At 40.8% G+C, this 20,945-nt stretch overlaps 3 protein-coding genes and 2 long non-coding RNA genes across 7 annotated transcripts; 2 read left to right on the plus strand and 3 right to left on the minus strand.

Moving 5' to 3' along the window:
• Positions 1-108: 108 nt before the first annotated feature.
• On the minus strand, positions 109-3,086 carry LOC119029266 (5-hydroxytryptamine receptor 3A). Its single transcript, XM_037115979.1, has 8 exons — positions 2,939-3,086; positions 2,764-2,808; positions 2,473-2,582; positions 2,139-2,308; positions 1,822-1,982; positions 1,139-1,349; positions 715-1,005; positions 109-588 (listed from the first exon to the last, which is right to left on the minus strand). The coding sequence occupies exons 1-8, from the start codon at positions 3,038-3,040 to the stop codon at positions 371-373; spliced, it is 1,308 nt and encodes a 435-aa protein (XP_036971874.1). The 5' UTR covers positions 3,041-3,086; the 3' UTR covers positions 109-370.
• On the plus strand, positions 1,214-5,712 carry LOC119029270. Its single transcript, XR_005077944.1, has 3 exons — positions 1,214-1,420; positions 1,826-1,917; positions 5,591-5,712. It is a non-coding gene; the product is annotated as an uncharacterized LOC119029270 (long non-coding RNA).
• Positions 5,379-17,066, minus strand: LOC119029265 (5-hydroxytryptamine receptor 3C-like). Of its 3 annotated transcripts, none has more exons than XM_037115976.1 (20): positions 16,645-17,066; positions 16,387-16,461; positions 16,158-16,212; positions 15,701-15,864; positions 15,299-15,343; positions 15,090-15,196; positions 14,098-14,267; positions 13,808-13,971; positions 13,230-13,440; positions 12,813-13,013; positions 12,504-12,694; positions 10,533-10,596; positions 9,994-10,157; positions 9,719-9,763; positions 8,256-8,362; positions 7,974-8,143; positions 7,626-7,789; positions 6,284-6,494; positions 5,935-6,144; positions 5,379-5,838 (listed from the first exon to the last, which is right to left on the minus strand). In XM_037115976.1, exons 2-20 carry the CDS (start codon positions 16,411-16,413, stop codon positions 5,582-5,584), a joined length of 2,727 nt encoding a protein of 908 aa, XP_036971871.1. In that variant the 5' UTR covers positions 16,414-16,461; positions 16,645-17,066; the 3' UTR covers positions 5,379-5,581. The 3 variants fall into 3 exon arrangements, with proteins under 3 accessions (XP_036971871.1, XP_036971872.1, XP_036971873.1); XM_037115977.1 differs by having other exon boundaries at positions 16,563-17,066; XM_037115978.1 differs by lacking the exon at positions 16,158-16,212.
• LOC119029269 lies at positions 9,311-12,987 on the plus strand. Its single transcript, XR_005077943.1, has 3 exons — positions 9,311-9,389; positions 9,624-9,788; positions 12,849-12,987. It is a non-coding gene; the product is annotated as an uncharacterized LOC119029269 (long non-coding RNA).
• A 1,381-nt stretch (positions 17,067-18,447) lies between the features above and the next one.
• On the minus strand, positions 18,448-20,446 carry LOC119029102 (receptor-transporting protein 3-like). Its single transcript, XM_037115692.1, has 2 exons — positions 20,109-20,446; positions 18,448-18,985 (listed from the first exon to the last, which is right to left on the minus strand). The coding sequence occupies exons 1-2, from the start codon at positions 20,264-20,266 to the stop codon at positions 18,658-18,660; spliced, it is 486 nt and encodes a 161-aa protein (XP_036971587.1). The 5' UTR covers positions 20,267-20,446; the 3' UTR covers positions 18,448-18,657.
• Positions 20,447-20,945: the final 499 nt, after the last annotated feature.

A 20,945-nucleotide genomic window follows, 5' to 3' on the forward strand; every position in this document is an offset into this window, starting at 1 on the left:
ACATAGATTTATTTTGAAATGTTGTTCATTCATTTACATAAAACATTTCAGGGTAACATCCCGCCAACCACAAAATTATCTCCATCTCAATATAAAACAATTCTGGACTCAGGAGCGATTGATTTGGACTCAGCTCAACGCAGATTACCTTCAATCAAATCAAGTAAAGCAATGGGAATGAAATGGAAATTCATTCTAAGTATCAGGCTGTTTGTAATCAGACGAGAAAAGAGGTCCCTAGGGGTCCTTAACCCTAACAGAGAAAGTAGGTTAAATAACCACAACCCACTGGTTTTTCCAACTGGCTTTTTTGAAATGTTATTCAGGCATATTATGATTTGCCCGCAAACTGAATCCAAACCGTGTCCACTTAGGTCTGGCTGATCCAGATGCACCACATGCAGATGATGACCAGGGCGTAACAGGAGATGAGGAGCAGATAGATGCGGAAGAGCAGGTAGTCGAGGACATAGCCCACGTGGCACCACTGTTCCTGCAGTTCGCTTTCCTTCTGCATCGAGGTGAGGTGGGCTCGGAGGTCACCCAGATACTGACAGATCTGTTGCAATTCAGGCAGAGCAACCGTGCCTGGTAGGAGAATGGCGAGATGAGGGATCACAGTTTACACGCAGTGACCGCCTGCTGCAACCTTTAGAACCAACTGATAAAGGTTATATGAGGGATCTGTTGTGGGATCTGTATCTGCGTAATTACCTCCGTTGCTGGCTGGGATCTGAGCGGGTGCCTGGCTGGCTGGCGGGATGATCCACGGCCCTGAGCCTAGATTCGAGCTTTCAGCTTTATCTGTTCGTGTTACAGACGGGGCCTGGATGTCCTCTGGCCACCGGTAGCAGATGAGGTTGCCGATGTATTTGAGGACAACCACCCTCACCCAGTTCGGAACCTCTTGATATTTCATCGAGTTGTGGTGGAGGACGTTGGTGATGATGACCGTCTCCAGTAGACTGATGACCATGAGGGCCAGACACACAGAGAAATAGATGCCTATGTTGAGGGATAGATCAAGAGATTAAAAGGATCAACTTGATGTTAAACCAGAAGACGGCCAAAATAAATCTATGGGGAGTTGGCAGAGTTGGATGTGATTTCTTTTGAGTTTTCACTTCTGTGGTCTGACCTATGATGGGCGTGCCGTTTGCCGTGCTGGGCAGCAGGTCGTTCATTATGAGCAGGAAGACGGTGTAGCCCAGGATGAGGGTCATCTTGAAGGAGGCGCGGTCGACGCTGTGGGGGGGCAGGTAGAAAGACAGGATGTCGATGAGCATGAGGAAGGAGCTCGGGATCAGCAGGTTGACCACGTAGAGCACTGGGCGCCGCCTTATGACCACCTAGCGGACAAGAATCAGTGTGAAGAGACTCACCATCTTTGTTGTGCACAACTTTTAGATCAAAAATAAAGGTAGGTTACTTTTCATAACTGACAGATGTTTAAGTTACAACCTAACTGTGTGTTGAGGTATATAATATATTTTTTTAGGATTCAGAATCTAATTCTCTGTATGTTCATCAGTATGAATGATTGTCACATTGTTTTGGCTCAAGGATTTCATGCAATGGTGCAAAATACAGGTCATAGCTGCTTTTTGAATAATAAATGGACATTTTAGGAAATACACCCATCGCTTTTGATTGGTATCATTATCCTGTCTGTACATTATACACTTAACAGTTATAACAGTATATATATATATATATATATATATATATATATATATATATATATATATATATATATATATATATATATATATATATATATATATATATAGACAGAACAGAAAACACAGTGGTTTTCCTTACCCAGAAGGTGATGATATCCCACTCGTCGATCCCAAACTGGAGGATGGAGGTATCCCCCAGTATGTCCACCAGCTCCCACTCTCCACTGGCCTCCAGGTAACGCTTAGAGTTTTCAGACATTTCCTTAAATGTCAGTGCTGGACTGACCCTCACATCCCTTACTGTGGAGAGAAAACACAGTGAGAGAGAGCTAGAAACAAAGAAACAAAGAGTACAATTTAGCCTTTAATAAACAAGTTAGCTAAATGTAACAACTAACAAGTCCAAGCAAAGCTAATCACTGGATGAGTTTATCATTGGGTGATGCCTTTTCTTACTGGTGTGCATGTAGGAGCCAAACGTAAAAGTGCAGTTCTGCACATCGAAGGGAAAACTGAAGATCTTTAGGTTGCAGGCTGAGACGAGCCGCAGCATCCTGTCCCAGCGGATGTGACCTGTGTGGTTCACGTACACATAAGGGCACGCTTGGGAAACATCGTCATCCACACTGGTAGCGTTGGAAGCGGAAAGATGAGGATTGAATAGATGAAAACACAGGGAAAGAAAAAACACTTTGAGACACTGTCACAGTCTTTCTGCATTAGCCTGAATAAATTAATGAATTTATTCATACTCGACCCCCTGGGGACTTGTTACGGCTGGAGAACTTACAACTCATACACGATGATGTCTGGAGACCAGAGATTCTTCACGGGGAGAGAAATCTTGGTGACGCCGTCACACTCATCAGGATCCCAGATCAGGAACTCGTGGTGCCAGTACTACAGTGAAACGAAAGAGGAACGATGCACTCCTCAACTTTTATTATGAAATGGAAAAGGCCTGCCTACTAATTTCATAATCTCTGTATCTGATCCTGTTGTGGTTACAGGCAAATGATGAATTTGCATCAGACTGCGTCACATCTTTTGACAGGGTGTTACGTCTTCTCATGCTACTTACCAGTCGAAGCCACAGGAAAGTAGTGAGGATCTGAGTCTTCTCATTCTGAAATACATTAAACAACAGATAAACCTCAAGTGAAGCTGATCGCACCTGTTGCTACATCAAATGTCTGCAAACATGTCGTTTTGACGCTGAACTTCTTAAATATGGATTTAGAAAACGTTCCTCTCACCACGCCCAAGACGGCATACAGGGTGAAGGAGATGTTGGCTATGGTGGGATTGCTGAGGTTCACTGCTGGTCTGAAGGGCTGTAGGTCAAACACAGCCTGCATGGACTCGTAGGTTGGACCACTGTGGCCTTCTTTACAGGCCAGTATACTATAGCAGAGAGACACTAACAGGAGAAAGTTTATTAAAAAAAAAAAAAAAAAACAACAAAAAACTAGACAGTTGCTTTCATTACTTTTGGAATTTTGGAAACTTTCCCATTTCAAATTTTGAGAAATGTTTTTTCTATATATAAAGCAACAGTAAACTATATAAAATATATAAAACAAAACATTGTGCATTTACAGCAGTGGTGGTTCTCAAATGGTGCGGCGAGGCACACTGGTCTGCTGTGAGGCAGGTCCAGGTCAAGTTATTAGATTACATTACATAATTGATTATTAATAAAATACAACGATAGGGCAAGTAATGAACAAGTTCTCAATTTACTATATCCTTTCTTGTACACATTCACTTGATAACCTAATACAGAGGCAAACTCTACACCCTAAATAAAATCCTTTATAAAACCTCCTCGGCACCAAGAATAAATATGGTGATATAAAATGTGTTATAGAGGATATTTTGCATGAATCTGAATACAGGTGCACCTTGATATCTGCACGTCACAGTTACAGGTTTGATTGAAAACGATTCAAATGCAACAAAGCGATGGTACCGTATCTGTTAGCTGTGTCTGTAACTCTTCAAACATAATGTAGCATAACAAATCAAATTAGCCACAAAATAAACTGCTCAATAAGTCCAAACAATAAAGGAGTGAATATAAGGAATCATTACCTGACAGTAAGAGTAATAAACCTGAGAGGATGCTGACTCTCTGCTGAGACGGACTCATGCTGGATGTTTCTTGAAGGACCGACTATTGATGAAGTCATGTGTAACGCAGAAGCAGAGATAGCTCCAACCAGCAGAGGAAATCCACACACTTGTTTTTGCCACTTAACAGGACACTGAAACGACTAAACCTCAGTTCTCTGGAGACTCGCACTTACCTTAACCACCTCCACTACTTGCCCAAATCCAACCCATAACACGATTGTCCCTAAGTGCTAAAAAAGAAAATGAGTCTATAAAATGTGTTTACCCAGATGTTAAATGCAACCTCATAATGTGAACGTGTTTTTTGTCTCCAAAACATGACAAACTACCAAAGTACTTACACAAAGTCACATGCAGATTAGATCTCTGCAAACGAAGGCAAAACTGGCCTCGTTACAAATGAGTAAACAGGCTGTTCACCTAGTTGCCCCGTTAACCAGCTAAGAATTGTGGTTATATTTTACTTTTTAAGTAAAAAGCAAACCTCAAGTAAAAAAAGGAGCTTTTCAGTCTTCATATTGACATGATGTTTCTGTCCTTTTGAGGAGATTCTGTTCTCGTGAATAGAGATGCAAAACACAAAATTACAGTGTTCGCAGATGGATCATAAACACACACACACAGGACAACACAGCACTTGTTGTTCCACACCTCCAGTAACCACTCACCCGTTTTATTTTTCAACACCTCCACCCATGGAAGTTACACATCTGTTCCATACTCCAGGGCTGTTTGCTCTTCTTGTTTTTTATTTTGTTGCTGATTTTAATACCTGTGACTCTGATCAACAGTCAGCATTAACTGTTTAATACATGCTGGTCAAAGGTTAGAGGCCAATGTCTGGTTACAGGTGGGGGTAAAAATGGAGCATGAGGTCGACAGGCAGTGTAGTGTAGATGTTGTGCTGCCTGTTGTTGTGAAGAAGGGGCTGAGCATGAAGGTGAAGCTCTCATTTGACCAGTTTATCACTTTTGTAGAGGGGCAGCCTACATGTTTCACCACTGGAAGGTCGACCAAGAGGGCACATCATCGCGTTCTCTCAGCCTGGTCTCAGCAAATGGCATGTTAACAACATGGCAATGTCTTAAGTCATTCATCAGATTGCATTTTTTCTTATTTCACTGCGCAGTCCACATTCGTTGCAGCATTTTTTTTGCAAACATAAGCAACTACACTTATTATTGAGGAGATTGTGGGGATATTTCTAACCATTTCTTGGATGACAAAAAACAAGTGTTTTTAATCAGGACCTCCCGATGTCTCCTGTAATATTTGTGGCGGCACAAAAACTGCTTGGTCAGGGTTAGGAAAAGATCACGTTTGCCACAAACATCGTTGAGGAATTGCTCTCCACAAACATAACCTGTGGTATCAAGCTTACAAAGAGACAGAAGAATTTGTGCGACACGTGAACAACACAGTAGTGTTTTCTTGTGTAGTCGAGATTATCAGAAAAATCGTTTCTGTATTTTTATTTCATTTCTCTTTTCGTCACAAACAATCATACAATGTAGTGAAACTTCTTCACTGCAATTAACCCATCACTGAGGAGCAGAACAGTGTCAACTGTAAGTCTACACGCTTGTAGAGAGGAGTCAGCAGGAATTTCTTGTAAACAAGATCATTTTAAATAAAATAACATTTAAAACATTTAAATAGATTATAACAGAGGTCTCAGGTAACCCTAACCCTAACCCTAACCCAGGTGTCAAATATATAAGTTAAGTAATTTGACAAAGCTTGTTAACAGATTATAATTGGTATTATTTCAGCCAGAAGAAGATTATAGTAATGAAGCTGGCGGATATGAAGAGGATGTAGAGGAGGAACAGCAGGCGGTCTATGATGAAACCAACCTGGATCCACTCCTCTGCACTCAGCTGCCGCTTCATCTGAAGTTTGAGGGCCTCAAGGTCTCTGCCCAGGCTCCTCAGCTCCTGCAGGGCCTTGTCCTCATCCAGTGGCCCCTTCTGTTCCGGAGCCTCGTTGTTCTCTTCCACCCGAGAGGGGACGTTTATATCTGTTTCGGAGGACATGAGGTAGCAGGTGATGCGTGAACATGTCTACGTGAATAGTCTCGCTTGTGTTAAACCACATTGCAGGTCAGACATCCTACCTTGAGCAGCAGGATTTTGGATGACGGTGGTCTCCTGCATTCTGGACTTTGGAGGAAGCCAGACCAGGCGACCCAGGATGTGGAGAACAAACACTCGGACCCAGCGGGGGACCGGAGAGTAGTGAGCGGAGCCAAACAGCAGGTTGGTGATGAGGATGGTCTCCAGTAGACTGGTCATCATCAGAGCCAGGCACAGACACAGGAAGACATCTGGGACAATGATAACATATGCTGTCTCACAATCAGTTTATAAATTTGTCAAACTGGCAAAAGGTAAATGTTGATCGCATACTCAGAGGACAACAGCCTCAAAGTACTGGGGTAACTCGCACTGGTATTGTCAACTTACTCATGAGAGGTATTCTGTCTCCACTGACGGGCAGCAGGTCGTTCATGATGAGCAGGAAGACCGTGTAGCCCAGGATGAGGGTCACCTTGAAAAAGGAGCGGTCGCCGCTGTGGGGAGACAGCAGGAAGCTGAACAGGTCCACTGTGATGAGGAGGCAGCTGGGGATCAGCAGGTTCACCACATACAGGGTGGACCGACGCTTCACCGAGACCTGCAGAAGAGTCGACAGCAGCTGGTAAACCTCACCTCTTGTTTCTCTGGTGCTGATGGCGATGCATACTATTTTCTAGCCTAAAGTCGTGTTTTTCTCCATTTAATACTGCCTGTGAAAAAGAATGTATGTAAATATGTGAGTATTAGGTACGTTATTACTCTAAGAAGTTTTGTTTTGTTGATTTCATTAAAGAATTTCTAAAAGCTACAGCACATTTAAAGACATGTAGTATTCAGGTTTCGGTGGTTCAAAACCAGTTCATGTCAGTGCCGAGTACACTGAGATTTTAACACAACATACAAGACTGGACTGTCAATTTTCAGGTAAAAAAGTACAATTTGGTGCATTAAATGCCAACGGTGTAACGGCTTTACAGATACTGCTCATATTTGAATTTATTTAACCTTCATTTAACCAGGAAAAACTCACTGAGATGAAACATCTGGCCAAAACAGGCTGCGGCACAGACATCAAACCAACATTATATATTATTATTACAATATATCAGTTAAAATGAAGACAGATAACAAACTGCCAAGTCATTGAACATGAATCAACATTCAAAAAAATCTACGGCGAGGTTACATTTCTTTCAAGTCGTTTAGAATCACCCTTCAGTGAGACGAGCTGCCAGAGATTCAGACAGTTTCGTAACTGATTCCAGGCTGAGGGAGCAACATACTCAGATACCCGTTTACCAAGTATCGTGTGGACTTTTAGGACAGTTAGTAGAAATAAATCCTGAGAGCGAAGGCCTTTACCCCCTGTGCTTTTTTGAAAGATGCAGTCTTGTAGGTAAAGAAGATCATGTAAAATAAGAATACGCCAATGGTTGAGTCCATGAGTGGACAAGGCAGACGATCTGTATCAGCAATAATTGTAAGCCAGTGAAATAGTTCATATTTTGCACGGTAATTTCATGTTTTCATGTTTTCATTGTTCTCTTCAACCTCACTCCTAAAATTCTTTACGTCCAAATAATTGAGTAAACAAATACTAAACATAGACGAAACCCTTGTTTTTGGATCACTTTTCAAAAGACTGTGTTAATCCTGTCCCTCTGCCTGCCATCTTTCCTGTTATATATTGTGTTGTGTGGTTATATTACAATCTAAATGATTTCCTTACAAAAAAGCGAACAAATTGGTAAGCCTCTCCATCCGAGGCTGCGGAATGTAATGTCTCAGCCGTGAGTCCAACCAGGTACCACTCCCCCATGGTCGCCATCACGTCTTTAGAATATTGTAAGATTTCCTCTGCAGTTAACGTGTGGCGAATCTCCATAGCAGCCACTGAAAGGAAAATATGATATAATTAAAGCTCAGGTGAGGTTTAACCCTTTTGAATTACATGATTTACAAAACACCAATCTGCAACATTCAACTGTGTGAAAAAAAGATGCAACAAACATCCCTGTCCGTTAATCTCAAGTACTGTCGAAGCACAGTTAACGGATTCGGATGGGTTTCTGCTTACTACGAAGTAAGTAGGAGTTGAAGGTGAAGCTGCAGTTCTGGGTGTCGAATGGAAACGTGTAGATGTCGAGCCTGCAGGAGCTGACCACTCTGACGGGCTGTCCATCATACACGAAGCCATCGTGATACACATAAGTGTACGGGACAAATGGAGCTGAGTTCTGCTCCATGCTGCAGGATGAGAAAAGACATAAAAAAGAGTGAATATAAGATGTGAGACAGTGACGTGTATAAAGTGAATAAACAGCTGAGCCTGCGCTGCTCTACAGTGAAGCGGGGTTACCATTCATTGATGACCACATCTGGTGTCCAGAGCAGTTTTCTTGGAATTGTAATCCATGCAGAACCGCACTGTTCTGGGTCCCATTCGACAAACTCATTTCTCCATGTCTGCAAACAATGTGAACATTTCATTTCATGACTATCCTGATTCCCAATATTATCCATTGTCATCAAAATATTCCCAAAATGGCAAAAAAAAACCCAAAAAACCCAAACATACTAGGGTCACTTAAACCTTACATTTTGTAAGGGAACACATTTTTATTATATCACAGAAAAAACAAAGATTTTTGATCTCAAATGTTGGTGAGCTACTCCGCCTTTTTGGCAGAGTCAATTTTGGGAGGATAGTCAAGATTATCTCGAATCACGATTATCCTGAAATTTAAATTCACCATGTGCAAGTAATTGTGAGCAGGATCAGTGATAAAATCTTTTATTGTTCCATCCCTACTACATACAGGGTTTTCAGGTGGTAAGGGTTGTCTGGTGGGCGTATTAGCTCTTTAGCTCAGATGGTCCCAGTTTGACAGAGTTCAAGTGCTGCTTTTTTTGTTAGATTACATCAGGCAGTATCTGGTTTCCTTTCATACTCTATTGATTTACCGTGAAGACATGATCCAGTTTGACAACTTCAAAATCTTTAAGGCTGGGGTGTCATGATTCCTGTTTGTGTTGTGTTCTGGTATCTGGTTTTTGGTTTCTTGTATTTGATTTATGTCCTGTGTCATGTTTTGTTTTTCCATGCCCTCATGTGTCCTTTAATTTTCCCTGTTTATTTCCCTTGTTGAATTTCCATGCCTTCTTGTGTCTCTTGTCTTTTAAGTGTCTCCTTGTTCTCCCCTCTGGCTCCCTCTGTCTGTCAGCCTTGTTCCCTCCTGGTCTGTTCCTCTGTGCTCCTCCCCTTCGTTATCACACCTGGCTTCCTTCCTCCTCTCTCTCCTCACCTGTTCCTCGTCTTGTAATCAGTGTCTGTCTACTTAGTCTGTGTGTTTCCCTTCACTCGTTTCTGTCTTTGTCTTCGTAAGTCCGTGCTCCTGTCCGTGCTCCTGTCCGTGCTCCTGTCCGTGCTCCTGTCCGTGCTCCTGTCCGTGCTCCTGTTCGAGCTCCTGTTCGAGCTCCTGTCCCCTGTTTGGTATGTTTTGGTTTTGAGTTTTCCATGTTTGAGCTGAACTTTAATTTTTGATTTGTACTTTGTCTTGCTGTTTTCTTTTGTTGCTACTTTGTCTTGCTGGTTTTGTTTTGCTACTTTGCCTTTTGTCCCATTTTTGTCTGTTTTGGGGTTTTTTGTTTAATAAAAGCTCGCCTTTTGTTCCCCTCATCTTGCCTCCTGTGTAACTGCATTTGGGTCCATCTCCCCTTTCCATAGCTTTCCTCTTTAAACCCCCAACCTGACAAGGGGAGAGATCAACAAGTTTGTAATTGCAAGACAACGGTGAAGTTGATAGTAACGCAAGTACTCACTAAATCTTGCCAGATGTACGTCGTCAGGATTTGGGCCTTTTCGTCCTGGAAAAAGAACCAACATTTGGTAGTATGTATTGCTTCTTCACTGACATTTTCACCATTAAGAAACTATAAAAGACAAACTGCTCCTGCTGAGCGACATAATTGCTGTGAGTTTGTACACAGACAGAAAGCTGTTAAGACATACAATGAACAGGTTATTTATAAGTCTGCATTTTGAAGCAGCGTTGCCTAGCAGTGACTTTGTTTTAGGTTAAGGTTGGGTCACTCACCACTCCCAAAATGCCGTACATGGTGAAGTCGATGCTGACGCGGGTGGGGGTCGACGTGTTCATGACAGGTCGAATGGAGCTCAGGGTGAAGACCGGTGTCAGAGCCTCCAGCAAAGACGGCAGGTCGGGTTGAGAGCAGTTCACCATTAAGGAGCTGCATGGAGCTATGGAGGGAAGAAGTAATGTGCCATCATAATTATAATAGTAGACTCACGGTGGCTGCATCAGCAGCAAGAATGTCACAAACCCCAAACTGTATAGTTACTTACGTAACGCCTGCATAGTACAGTATGCGTTCTTCTTGAAAGAACGATGTTGCAAAGTTTTCAGTTTTTCTTCTTTTCATTGTCACTTATTGTTGGTGGAGACAAACTTTTTTTTTCATCAGACCACTCAAAAGGGCCCCAATTCTTTTGGTGTCAATCCTGTTTTTACCATGACATTACATAACAATACAATATACCGTGTATGTATTTAACTAGTCATAAATAGACATGTATGGAGGTATGTACACATCACTGTATAGGCGCTGTACTCACCGTGCATGAGTACAGAGATGAAGATGAACAGAAGCTTAGGGGGCTTGACTTTCAACAGGCGACACTAAAAAGCAGTGACGGAAAAAGCATTCAGATCCTTCACTTGAGCAAACGTATCAGTACCACAATATGAAACTACTCCACTACAACTAAAAGTCCTGCATGAACGCAGTATTACAAGGGAGTAAGATGATAATGATCAGCAAAATTAAATTTGAGCATCAAAAGTAAAATTATTCACTCTGTAAAATTGGTCCCTGTGTTTGGATTAACGTTACTGCTGCATTCATGTGTTTGCTACATTGCACCGCTGTCGATGTTTAGTGTCGGTTACTACCATGATAGTACTGGTTACTATCTCGTATTGAGTAGTTTAATCTAAATGATTGCATCAAATTTTGTAAGATCATCATATATTTGTAGTCACCAAGGAAACCATGAGTTTTCCAGCTAGTCCAAGGTGGGTTGAGTTAATGCAGCTGAAGAAGGAACCGTAATCTTCCAGTTCAGCAGAGACATGTAAAATTACAATGGGTCCAAATTTAGATACATGGTTTTAAGTGGACAGGACTGATAGGAAAAACTGCAGTATTCAGAGTAACTGGCAGCTAAAGCCATAAAAAGCACATTGTTTTCCTCTGAGATGTAGTTAAATAGAAGTATTACGTTTCAAAAAAATTGGAATAATCAACAAAAATACATGAACCTTGAATTTGTGATTACAGATATTTGTTATTGTACATAGTTACATTTCATCACTGTTAAAATCATTAAAATCAGGATGAAAGTGATCGTTAGTTTGAATAGTGCGCTGGTGGTGAAACCTGTCTGGTGGAAAAATGTGCAGACTTACTGCATTTTAAGAGATGATATGTAATATATGTACATTCTCACATATGCAGTAGTACTTCCCAAGACCTGTTAACACACTTTAATGAGTGAAATTGGTGGAGTTACCCTTTAGATGTGATCCAGCAGGTGAAGAAGATCTAGGCATAAAAATGTCTCCCTCCTGCTTACATTATGATGACTCCAAATCTAATCACATGGAGTGTTATTCTTCATTATGAAAACATGTTTTCTACATAAAATCAGCTTACATTATTGCAAGTGGCCACATACCATATATTTGATCAAATTTGGGAGATAAGTTACACTACATTACCCAATGTATGGAGATTTCTGTTTTCAAGGCCACTTGCCTCCATTCAGGAAGTTGCTGATCTCAGCCCTGCTAAAACCTTGTGGTGATTTTGAAAGCTGACCAGATCCAGGCCTTGTATCCAAATATCAGTGTCTGACCTCAATAAATCTCTGCAGCCAGGGTATACAATGATTAGACTGGGTGTCAGTTTACAGTAAAGTGTAACCTTTTCAGTGTACCAAATTATTTTTGTTTGTGTGTGACTCCACAAATGTTTGTTGTTGATCTTTAAAACTGGTCTTAAAGTCTAAAAAGATCTGATGACAGCTGCTTATTGATTACACATGGTTCAGTTGATTCTGTTGCCTGTGGACCGGATGTGATTTTTATGTTTGAAATGAGTATCAATCGAAAGCTGAATGAATTTTTTTCAAGTGATTTTATTTTGTATACAATGGTTTTCTCCATGTTCTGACAGGCACAATATAACACAAAAGGCTTAAAACTACATCTTGTCAATGTAGAAGAGCTAATTTAATGTCCAGTAGCAATAACATGAGATAATGATAATGATAAAACAGTAACGTTAGAGTACGTATGAATGTCTTGGCTCCAAACAAAGAAATCGTAACACACAGCAGAATTCTCACGGACTGATCAAACAACAAACATTTGAGTCACTAGCTACACAAATGGAGCTCTTCAAAACATACAGCGGTCGTCTATTGACTGTATGAGTTGGACCAGATTATCATGATGGTAATGAAGCTGACTGAGATGAAGAGGATGTAGACGCCGAACAGCAGGCGGTCAATGATGAAACCCACCTGAATCCACTCCTCCGAGCTCTTGCTGTCCCCCTGCTGCTGCTCCACGTGGAGGCGGATGGCCTGGAGGTCCCTGCCCAGGCTCCTCAGCTCTTGGACGGCCATGCTGTCCACCGCTGGCCCCTTTTCCCCTGGAAGCCCATCAGCAGCTTTTTGCTGTGCAACCACAGTGTTGAGTTTCATGTCCCGCTCTTGAGGAAAAAAAACGTTTTTCAAAATCAATTCAGAAACTACTGACATTAACCAACTGATCAGCTCCTCTTAATCAGCCATTTGTGAGCTTACACTCCCAAATTTCCACTCACTCACCACAAAACTGTTTACCAGAACCCTTTGTTTCTTTAGTCTTCCGAGGCATGCAAACGAGAAGGGCCAGAATCTGCAGAACAAACACTTGGACCCAGCGAGGGACGGAAGAGAAGTTAGCAGAGCAGCTCAACAGATTGGTGACGAGGATAGTCTCCAGCAGACTGGCCACCATCAGAGCCAGGCAGAGAGAGAAGAACACGTCTGACAAAGAGAAAGCGAGAAAAAAATCAAAAGTTTGCACTGTCAGGAAATGTTTTAGGTGTTACTGTGTAATCAACAGGTGGTTAAACACTGAAGACGCATATGTAGTCCAAACATAACCATGGACATGAAATCTGCCAATTTTGCAAATTTGCTGCAAAGAAAATCTGTAAGCTATAAACAAAGTCCACATCTCATGTGCAGGTTGAAACTGACTTATGAGAGGTATAGTGTTTCCAGTGATGGGCAGCAGGTCGTTCATGATGAGCAGGAAGACAGTGTAGCCCAGGATGAGGGTCATCTTGAAGGAGGACCGGTCCACAGCCTGTGGGGGCAGCAGGAAGCTGAAGAGGTCCACTGTGATGAGGAAGCAGCTGGGGATCAGCAGGTTCACCACATACAGGGTGGCCCGGCGCCTTACTCTGATCTGCGAGGGGGAACATTAAATAAAGACTTTGTCAGGTAAGTTCTCTGTGCACACCTGGGGTTGAAAGAGGGTGTAACTTCAGATCATCTGACATGACACGAACATACCGATCAGCAACACAGTTACACATCACAAACCAAATGATGATCAAACAAAACATCCAATCTTATTTTCAAGTTAGGACAAAATACTCCCATACGCTGTCCTCTGCACTTGCAATCAGGAAGAAACAACATGATTTAGGAAAAAATAAATCAAAACAGAGGTCTTTTTTTTTTTTTAATTAAGCCTTCACTTTAAAACCTGAGCCTGAAATGCAATTTACATTTCGTGAACCCCAATATAAAGATGTTACAATTGAACCTACATGAAATACGAGCTCATCAATGTGTGGACCGCTTGAAGAACTTATGATGTTTTTGTGGGAGGTGATGTCCAGCAGCTCCCACTCCCCCATGGTGGTAATCACCTGCTTAGAGTACTTTGTGATGTTTTCTGCAGTCTTCCCCAGGAAAATTTCTATGTCCGTCGCTGGGGAGAGAAGAACAGCGCATCGTTATAAAGCTGAGAGCGATACAAGCGCAGATCCATGTTACATCGTGCATCAACAATAAAGGTCTTTAAAGACGTGGGATATTTGGTGCGTGGGCGCCTTACAATAGTGGAGGTAGGAGTTAAAAGTCAAAGTGCAGTTCTGTATGTCGAAGGGGAAGGTGTAGATGTCGAGGTTACAGGAGCTGACAACTCTGACTGGTTTAGCGTCGTGCACCACCCCAGTGCTGTACAGGTAGACATACGGGACTTTGGGGGCTGTGTTTTCATCCATGCTGCAGGACGGAGAGAAGGTAGAGGAGTCATGAGTGTCATGTCTTTAAAATGAGGGCATGGCGACTTAGTTAATAGGTAATAAAGCCATTGTAAGTCCTTATTAGATGTTAATTAACATTGCTTAGACTATATCAGCATTCATAATCACATCATAAACATGGTTATAGTTAGATTATAGACATCTAGAAGTACCTTTACAATTGACAGAAGTCAATGAATAAAAACCTGGCGAGTTTCCTAAAATTGTTTATAGCAGCTTTTCAGATATATTTATTGAGCTTTTTCGTTGCTTTATTTAGATTAACACACATTTTTAAAGTATTTATTACCACTTAACTATGTTTTTTGCATCTGATTGTCTTTGTATTGCTATTATAAGCCAAACATTCACACAAGTGTTTATAAAACTTAAAATCTATGTTTATTATGTTATCATAAACAATTCCACAGTCTTATCAATGGTAAAAAATGTTCTTATTAGGACTCATCACCTATCAAGGAATAGTTATCACAGGAGCCTTGTTTCAGAGCATTACCCAAAATTCTGATGCAGGTGCTTAAAAATGCATTGCAGTGGTGTATAAAACATCGTCGGTGGTAACAAAGCAAAATCAAGGACGTCGTTCATCTCGCCGTGATGAAAACAGCAGTGTTGCTTTTGTTGTTTTCATGGGATGTGTTGACATCGAGACAAATATGGCATACTGGCTTTATCCCTCAACATAGATGTATCATAAGAGCATGTTGAGATGACTCTTGTTATTGTACAGTACAGCACACACAGCGGATGGTTTGATATGGTCAAGAATGATGGAACTCACAATTCATTGATTACAATGTCTGGTACCCAAAATTTGTCTCTGGGAAGAGAAATCTTATTGGTGCCGCACTGGACCGGGTCCCAGCTGACATACTCGTTCACCCACCACTAAAACAACAATAAGCTGGTGTAAGTGCACAGAAGATGATGTGCCATGCTATCACAATTATGCCCAATTTGGAAATTATGATGGATGATCGCAGTACTTACATAATTTAGCCAAAGGAATGTGATCAGGAGTTGAGCCTTTTCATCCTGTGAGACAAGATAGTTTTTTTTCTTCTGTATTCATTTATTTATTCATTTCCATGACGACACAAATCCCTAACAGAGTCTCAGTGGAGCACCACAACATAAAAGTGGTTTAATCAGCTGGTTTAATTCAGGTGTATATTTAATTGAAAACAGAACAAAAGATGGTGTTTTCTTCTCTGGTGACAATATTATATATATGAAAATAAATTAGACATTTATAAAGCTAATCCTGGTTAAGAAATTATCAGTTATTTACCAAAAAATACTTTGCACCTGAAGAGTTTCAGAAGTGGCCCAAAATAACCAGTGGCACAATGCATCAACCTCTCATTCTTATCTACTGAAAGCTGGACATACCACTCCAAGTATACCGTACAAGGTGAAGTAGGTGCTAACGTTGGTGGCGGTTGTCATGCTCATGACGGGTCGTATGGCGCTCAGATTAAATATGGGGGCCAGAGCCTCCAGCAGGGCCGGTTGGGTCGGCTCGGAGCAGTTCACATCGATGGCACCGCACAGAGCTGATGAGAGGATTCAAACATTAAAAATCCATCCAAGAATATGCTGTTCATGCACAGCAGACCCGCCACTCAAAACGTGGATCATCTCTCATGTCTGCTTTAATGCACAAGACACTGGGATTTAAATCTTCTGGTATCTTGCTTACAATATTGCATTACTATATGTGTAGTATACATTCTTATGCACTTCTCAGGTTTGTTACCTTGTTGGTTATGATTTCTGAGCAAACCTTTAGATGTTAAGTAAGACCTCCCACATAGTTTTCAATCTTGTGCCTGCCAAAAAAACTTACCTGGCACAAGAATGAGAAACATGACCAGAGTGGGCCGGACTGATGGAGGGAGACTCTAGAATAAAACAATTGTTTGAATATGAGCAACTAAAAAAAAAAATGGAGAAGTGTTTACGTTAAAGAGAGCATTTAATATTATTTATGTATCTGTTTATTTATTTAAACATTTTTTTAGCCTTGGAAAGAACTTGGTGAAATTCAAAATATGTACCTTGAGAAGATACTTTACCTTCGCTGTAGTATCCTTGGATGTCATGATGTCAACAAGTCTCTCTACAGATGTCAGATGACGTTACTTCAGAATCTGTAAAGAACAAAGAATAATTACCACACTGCATTGTGGGAACATTTACTTTAAGTTGTCACCTGTATGAGTAGTTAAGGCATCTAAAACCACGGACTCACAGCTAAAGCATGACCTCCACTTGCCTTGCGATCCAACTCCTGCAAGACTAAATTCAGCTTCGGCGGCCAAAGATATACTTACTACCGCTGGAAACCGAGCGTGATGTGGACAAACCCCCTGGCAAATGAAGTGGGAAACGGAAAATTCCTCGAGGCGGCTACCTTCCCTGTCAGTGGTTTCATACAAAACAGAGACAGACCACGGTTAGGGTGTTGAACCACGGCGTGTGACCTGCGGATGGTGAATATCGACCACAGCTGCATCGGGGTCACACCTGCTGGACGTACGCAAATAAACGGTGGATGGCCTGTGAGAAACAGGTGTCCTCAGGTGTCACACCGAGCCTCCTGCCTGCCAGCCTTTTTACATTTTATCATATTAAACAAGTTACATAACTCGGCTCCAAAACAACCTTTGTTTATATAACATAACTGCTGCTACAAGTTTACAAGCTCTGGTATCTGGTAAAGAACTTAGTGACAGAAAATGTACAAAAATAGTCATTTTCGTCCCCCTATTGAAATTGTATTAGGAGAGACACTTTTAAGCATTCAGTACACTGGTGGTCCTGTCGGCCACAGACAGGGAAGCATAACAGTCCTGATTTTTAATCTCTAATAATAGTTACATACTAAGAAATATATATACTGAATAAAATAGCTGTTCTCAAAGGACAATAAGGTGCCCAGAACACTGTTCAAAGCTAGAAAGGTGGCAGGGTCTGCCATGTATAAACACAATAAAACACTATGAAACTGTGTTGTCCTTTAAGATCCATTTGTTTAAGTCTTAGAGACGAAGAGAATGTGTTCATTTCAGTGAATCACGCACCTTTAAAATAAAAATATACTGCTGTTCACAGATCACCTGAGTGCACTGGTGACTTTAGAGTCAGCTGGGGTGAAAGGCAGAAATTCTCTCACAGGCTGTCTAAAGTTGATGACAGACACAACCTCCTTTGAAGATCTTATTGCAAGACTAAATGATGGTATTGGTAAATTTTACCAGGTCTGGTCCCACTTCCTACATTTTATTAAATCTCAATTGACTAGTGCCCCATAAGGAAAGTATTATCATGCGAAATCCCCCCCACACTCCTTTTATTTCATATTTTTTATTTTATTCTATTTCATTTAGTTTGTATTATTTTATCCATTATTATCTTTTCTTATGGTTATGTAATTGTATTACGGGTTTTGTGGTTTTTTGCCCGGATGCCTGTGAAGTGTGTATAGCACAAAGTGTTATATGATGTGTATGTTGTGTTTCCTGTGAAAAAACAAAAATCAATAAAAACTTTGATTATAAAAAGAAAGGCAGAAATTCCTCGGGGGGCCTCACCTACCATTGTTCATCACCATTATGCTATGAATAATGTGTCACCAACAATTTTTTTTTCAAATCCAAACCTTTTGTTTTTTCCATACTCACATTAGTAGAAGTTTCCTATATAAAGCTAAAACCAGAACAATTAAAGGTCCCATTTGTAAGAAAATTGATTTTTGAGTCTCATTTCCAACACTTTGGGATGGTAGGACGGTAGTACTGCTTATATGTTGTGTTCAGAAGACACTTGATTTGCTCACAGATATTGTGCGATTGTAAGATATCCTGCCAATAGAGGGTGCTGTTGGTGAAGGAACTGCTGTTGTGGACAAGAGGGGAAGAAGAGCAGCATGTGTGTGATAGGAAATACAGATGGAGCTGCCTGGCTGAAAAACAGTTGTATTTAAATGATAAGTGAATGATACCAAAGTTGCAAGTTCATAGCTTGTTTAAGCTTTATTTGGTAATTATATAGAAGGCTTATGTAATGCACTGGAGCAGACACATTCATATTTAACTGAGTACCAACAAGAATATTATAAGCATTTGATTATTTTATATTACAGAGGAAGCTAATGCAGCAAAACAGAGTGACAGGAAGCAAAGTCAACAATTTGCTAATATTAGTTTAGGCATACATTTTAACTGAAAGCCTTGATTAAAAACAAACTACCCATGAAGAATAGAAATAAGACTGTCTGAGACAAACATTAATTTTCTTTTAAGAAATAAAAGGCTGATTTGAAGGTAAGACGCTCATGTCTTCTACTATCCACAGGTGCCTTCAATACAGGCCTGACAATGAGAAGGCTCATGGCGTCTGGTGATGTGAAGACTTTGAGGAAGCCTCTCCACCTTGTTCAGGTTTTCATTGTAGCACTGAATTCTTATCTCCTCCATCAGATTCTCCACAAGGATTTTGATGTTCTGGGAGTCGATGACCGGGGTCTCCATTGAACCATCACAGCAAATGATGCATTTCTGACCGAGGCATTTCACCTTGACAGTACCCTGTCCGGATTCCAGGTGCATGTGGAAGACCACCGTCACATGGTTGGAATTCCACACTCTTCTTCTACATTCAGTGCATCTAAACCTTGAAAATCACAGTGAATCCAAGTTAAAGACAGTCTGAAGTGGCTTCTTGACAAAATGATCACCCACCAAACTTACACTGGAAACTAACATTTAAGCTCTGAAGGCATATTTTAGAAACAGCCATGCTCCAGGAGAAGATTTTAAGAGTCAGTTGGCCAAGTTATTGACTAAATAATTATGTAAGATTGAAGCCAGTGACAAAGGTGAATGGGAGCAGCATTTAATGCCATCTCCTCCCTGCACACATATCAAAACCAGAATTCTTTCTCTGCCATTCAGGTATTGCAAGTCAAATACCTACGGTTCAACTGAAACCGATGGGGAAATTCTTCACCATGGCCGCAACAGAGGCTCACCCTTGTTTGTTCATCCTCACAAACATTATATTACATCATCATCAGTCAACCCTGTCAGGCTCTCACGTACGGAGAGGCCTACTGGCTTCCGGGAGGAAGTGCACTGAAGTTTCTCTCAGGAGGGCTGACTGCCGCAGTGACTGTTCCTCATTACATTTGGTGATATTTTTCTCTGTAAGTTGCCAGAGATATTAGGTACAACACAATAGCAGAAGGTGACAAAAACATTGTGAGGCAAAGTTTTTTGCTCTAAAATGCATCAACTAATCACCTACAGGCAACAGCTGTCTGACTCTCGCTGCCAGGGACAGATGGAAGTTTCGGATGCAAGTGTGAGGAAGAGTCAGTAGGACAGACAGGATGACAGCCACTTTTCCACGTATAAATACAGTATGTCTTTACCTTACATAAGATGCTGAAGACACGACCTGCTAACACATTAATGTTTTTTGGTCTTGTAACTTTGCTTTGTGGGTTGAAATGTGGGACATTTCACTTTTAATTGCTGAGTGAAGGATCTGTGTAACTGCCTGACTGAATGCCATCAGACCAACACACACCTGTCCTGCTACCCTTCACTAGCCTTTACACTGAAGTTTAGTATATCGTCCTTGTATCACCACAATGTGTTTCTGTCCACGCAACTTTAAGTCCAAATCAGACTCATACATTAACCTTGAGAAAACCCAATAGATCCACTAGACTATAAATGATATTAATCTATCATATACAATATTGTGAATACACAAAAACAAGCACACTAACCTTGCACTTGTCTTCCCGATGTACTCCCTCCATCCCAGATTTGGGTGATGAGGAACAATTTTTCGATCAAACTGCAGGTGCCAGGAGTCTCCTTGGTTGAGATTATTTACTTGAGTCTTGAATATGCTACGCCACTGATAATCATTCATTATTGCCATCCTGGTCAATGTCAGTGGTGCTGGTGGCTGAAGAAGAAGCAAAACACTAACAGCTGATCTGATCTGTACAGTATACAGTCAACTAGATAGAAGGATTGATCTGCCTTTGAGGAAAACGAAACTGGACAAGTACTTTCTTGACAGTCCACACCTAGTTTTATAGACTTATGCAATGCTAAATTTTGTCCACCCTGTTCATGCACAGCAAAGAGGAGAATGAGCGGCTCTGTATGTGTGTCCGCAAAGCAAAGTAACTGATTTGTGTGTATATATGTATATACATATATGTATGTACGTATATATATATATATATGTAAATATTACTGTTAAATTAACTTACCTGTGTAACTACATTAATATCATATATATATATATGTGTGTGTGTGTGTGTGTGTGTGTGTGTGTGTGTACCGATTATCGGGCTAGGCAATCATCAGATCCAAAATTCAGCCTTTTCCTAATAATCTGAAGTGGTGTTCAAAATATATGTTAATTTAAAAATTGCATTTTTAAACCCACTCATTTGACTCAACACGTAATCAGAAAAGTAACTAGTGACTAAACTCAAATTAAAGTAGTAAATAAAAAATAAATCTAAATTTGCTGTCAAAACTGTAGTGTGGAAGTTGTAAGTAGCAGAAAAAAGTAGTACTCAAAATTTTACAGTACTTGAGTAAAT

This window comes from Acanthopagrus latus, chromosome 11, assembly GCF_904848185.1.
Source record: "Acanthopagrus latus isolate v.2019 chromosome 11, fAcaLat1.1, whole genome shotgun sequence".
Lineage (NCBI taxonomy): Eukaryota > Metazoa > Chordata > Actinopteri > Spariformes > Sparidae > Acanthopagrus > Acanthopagrus latus.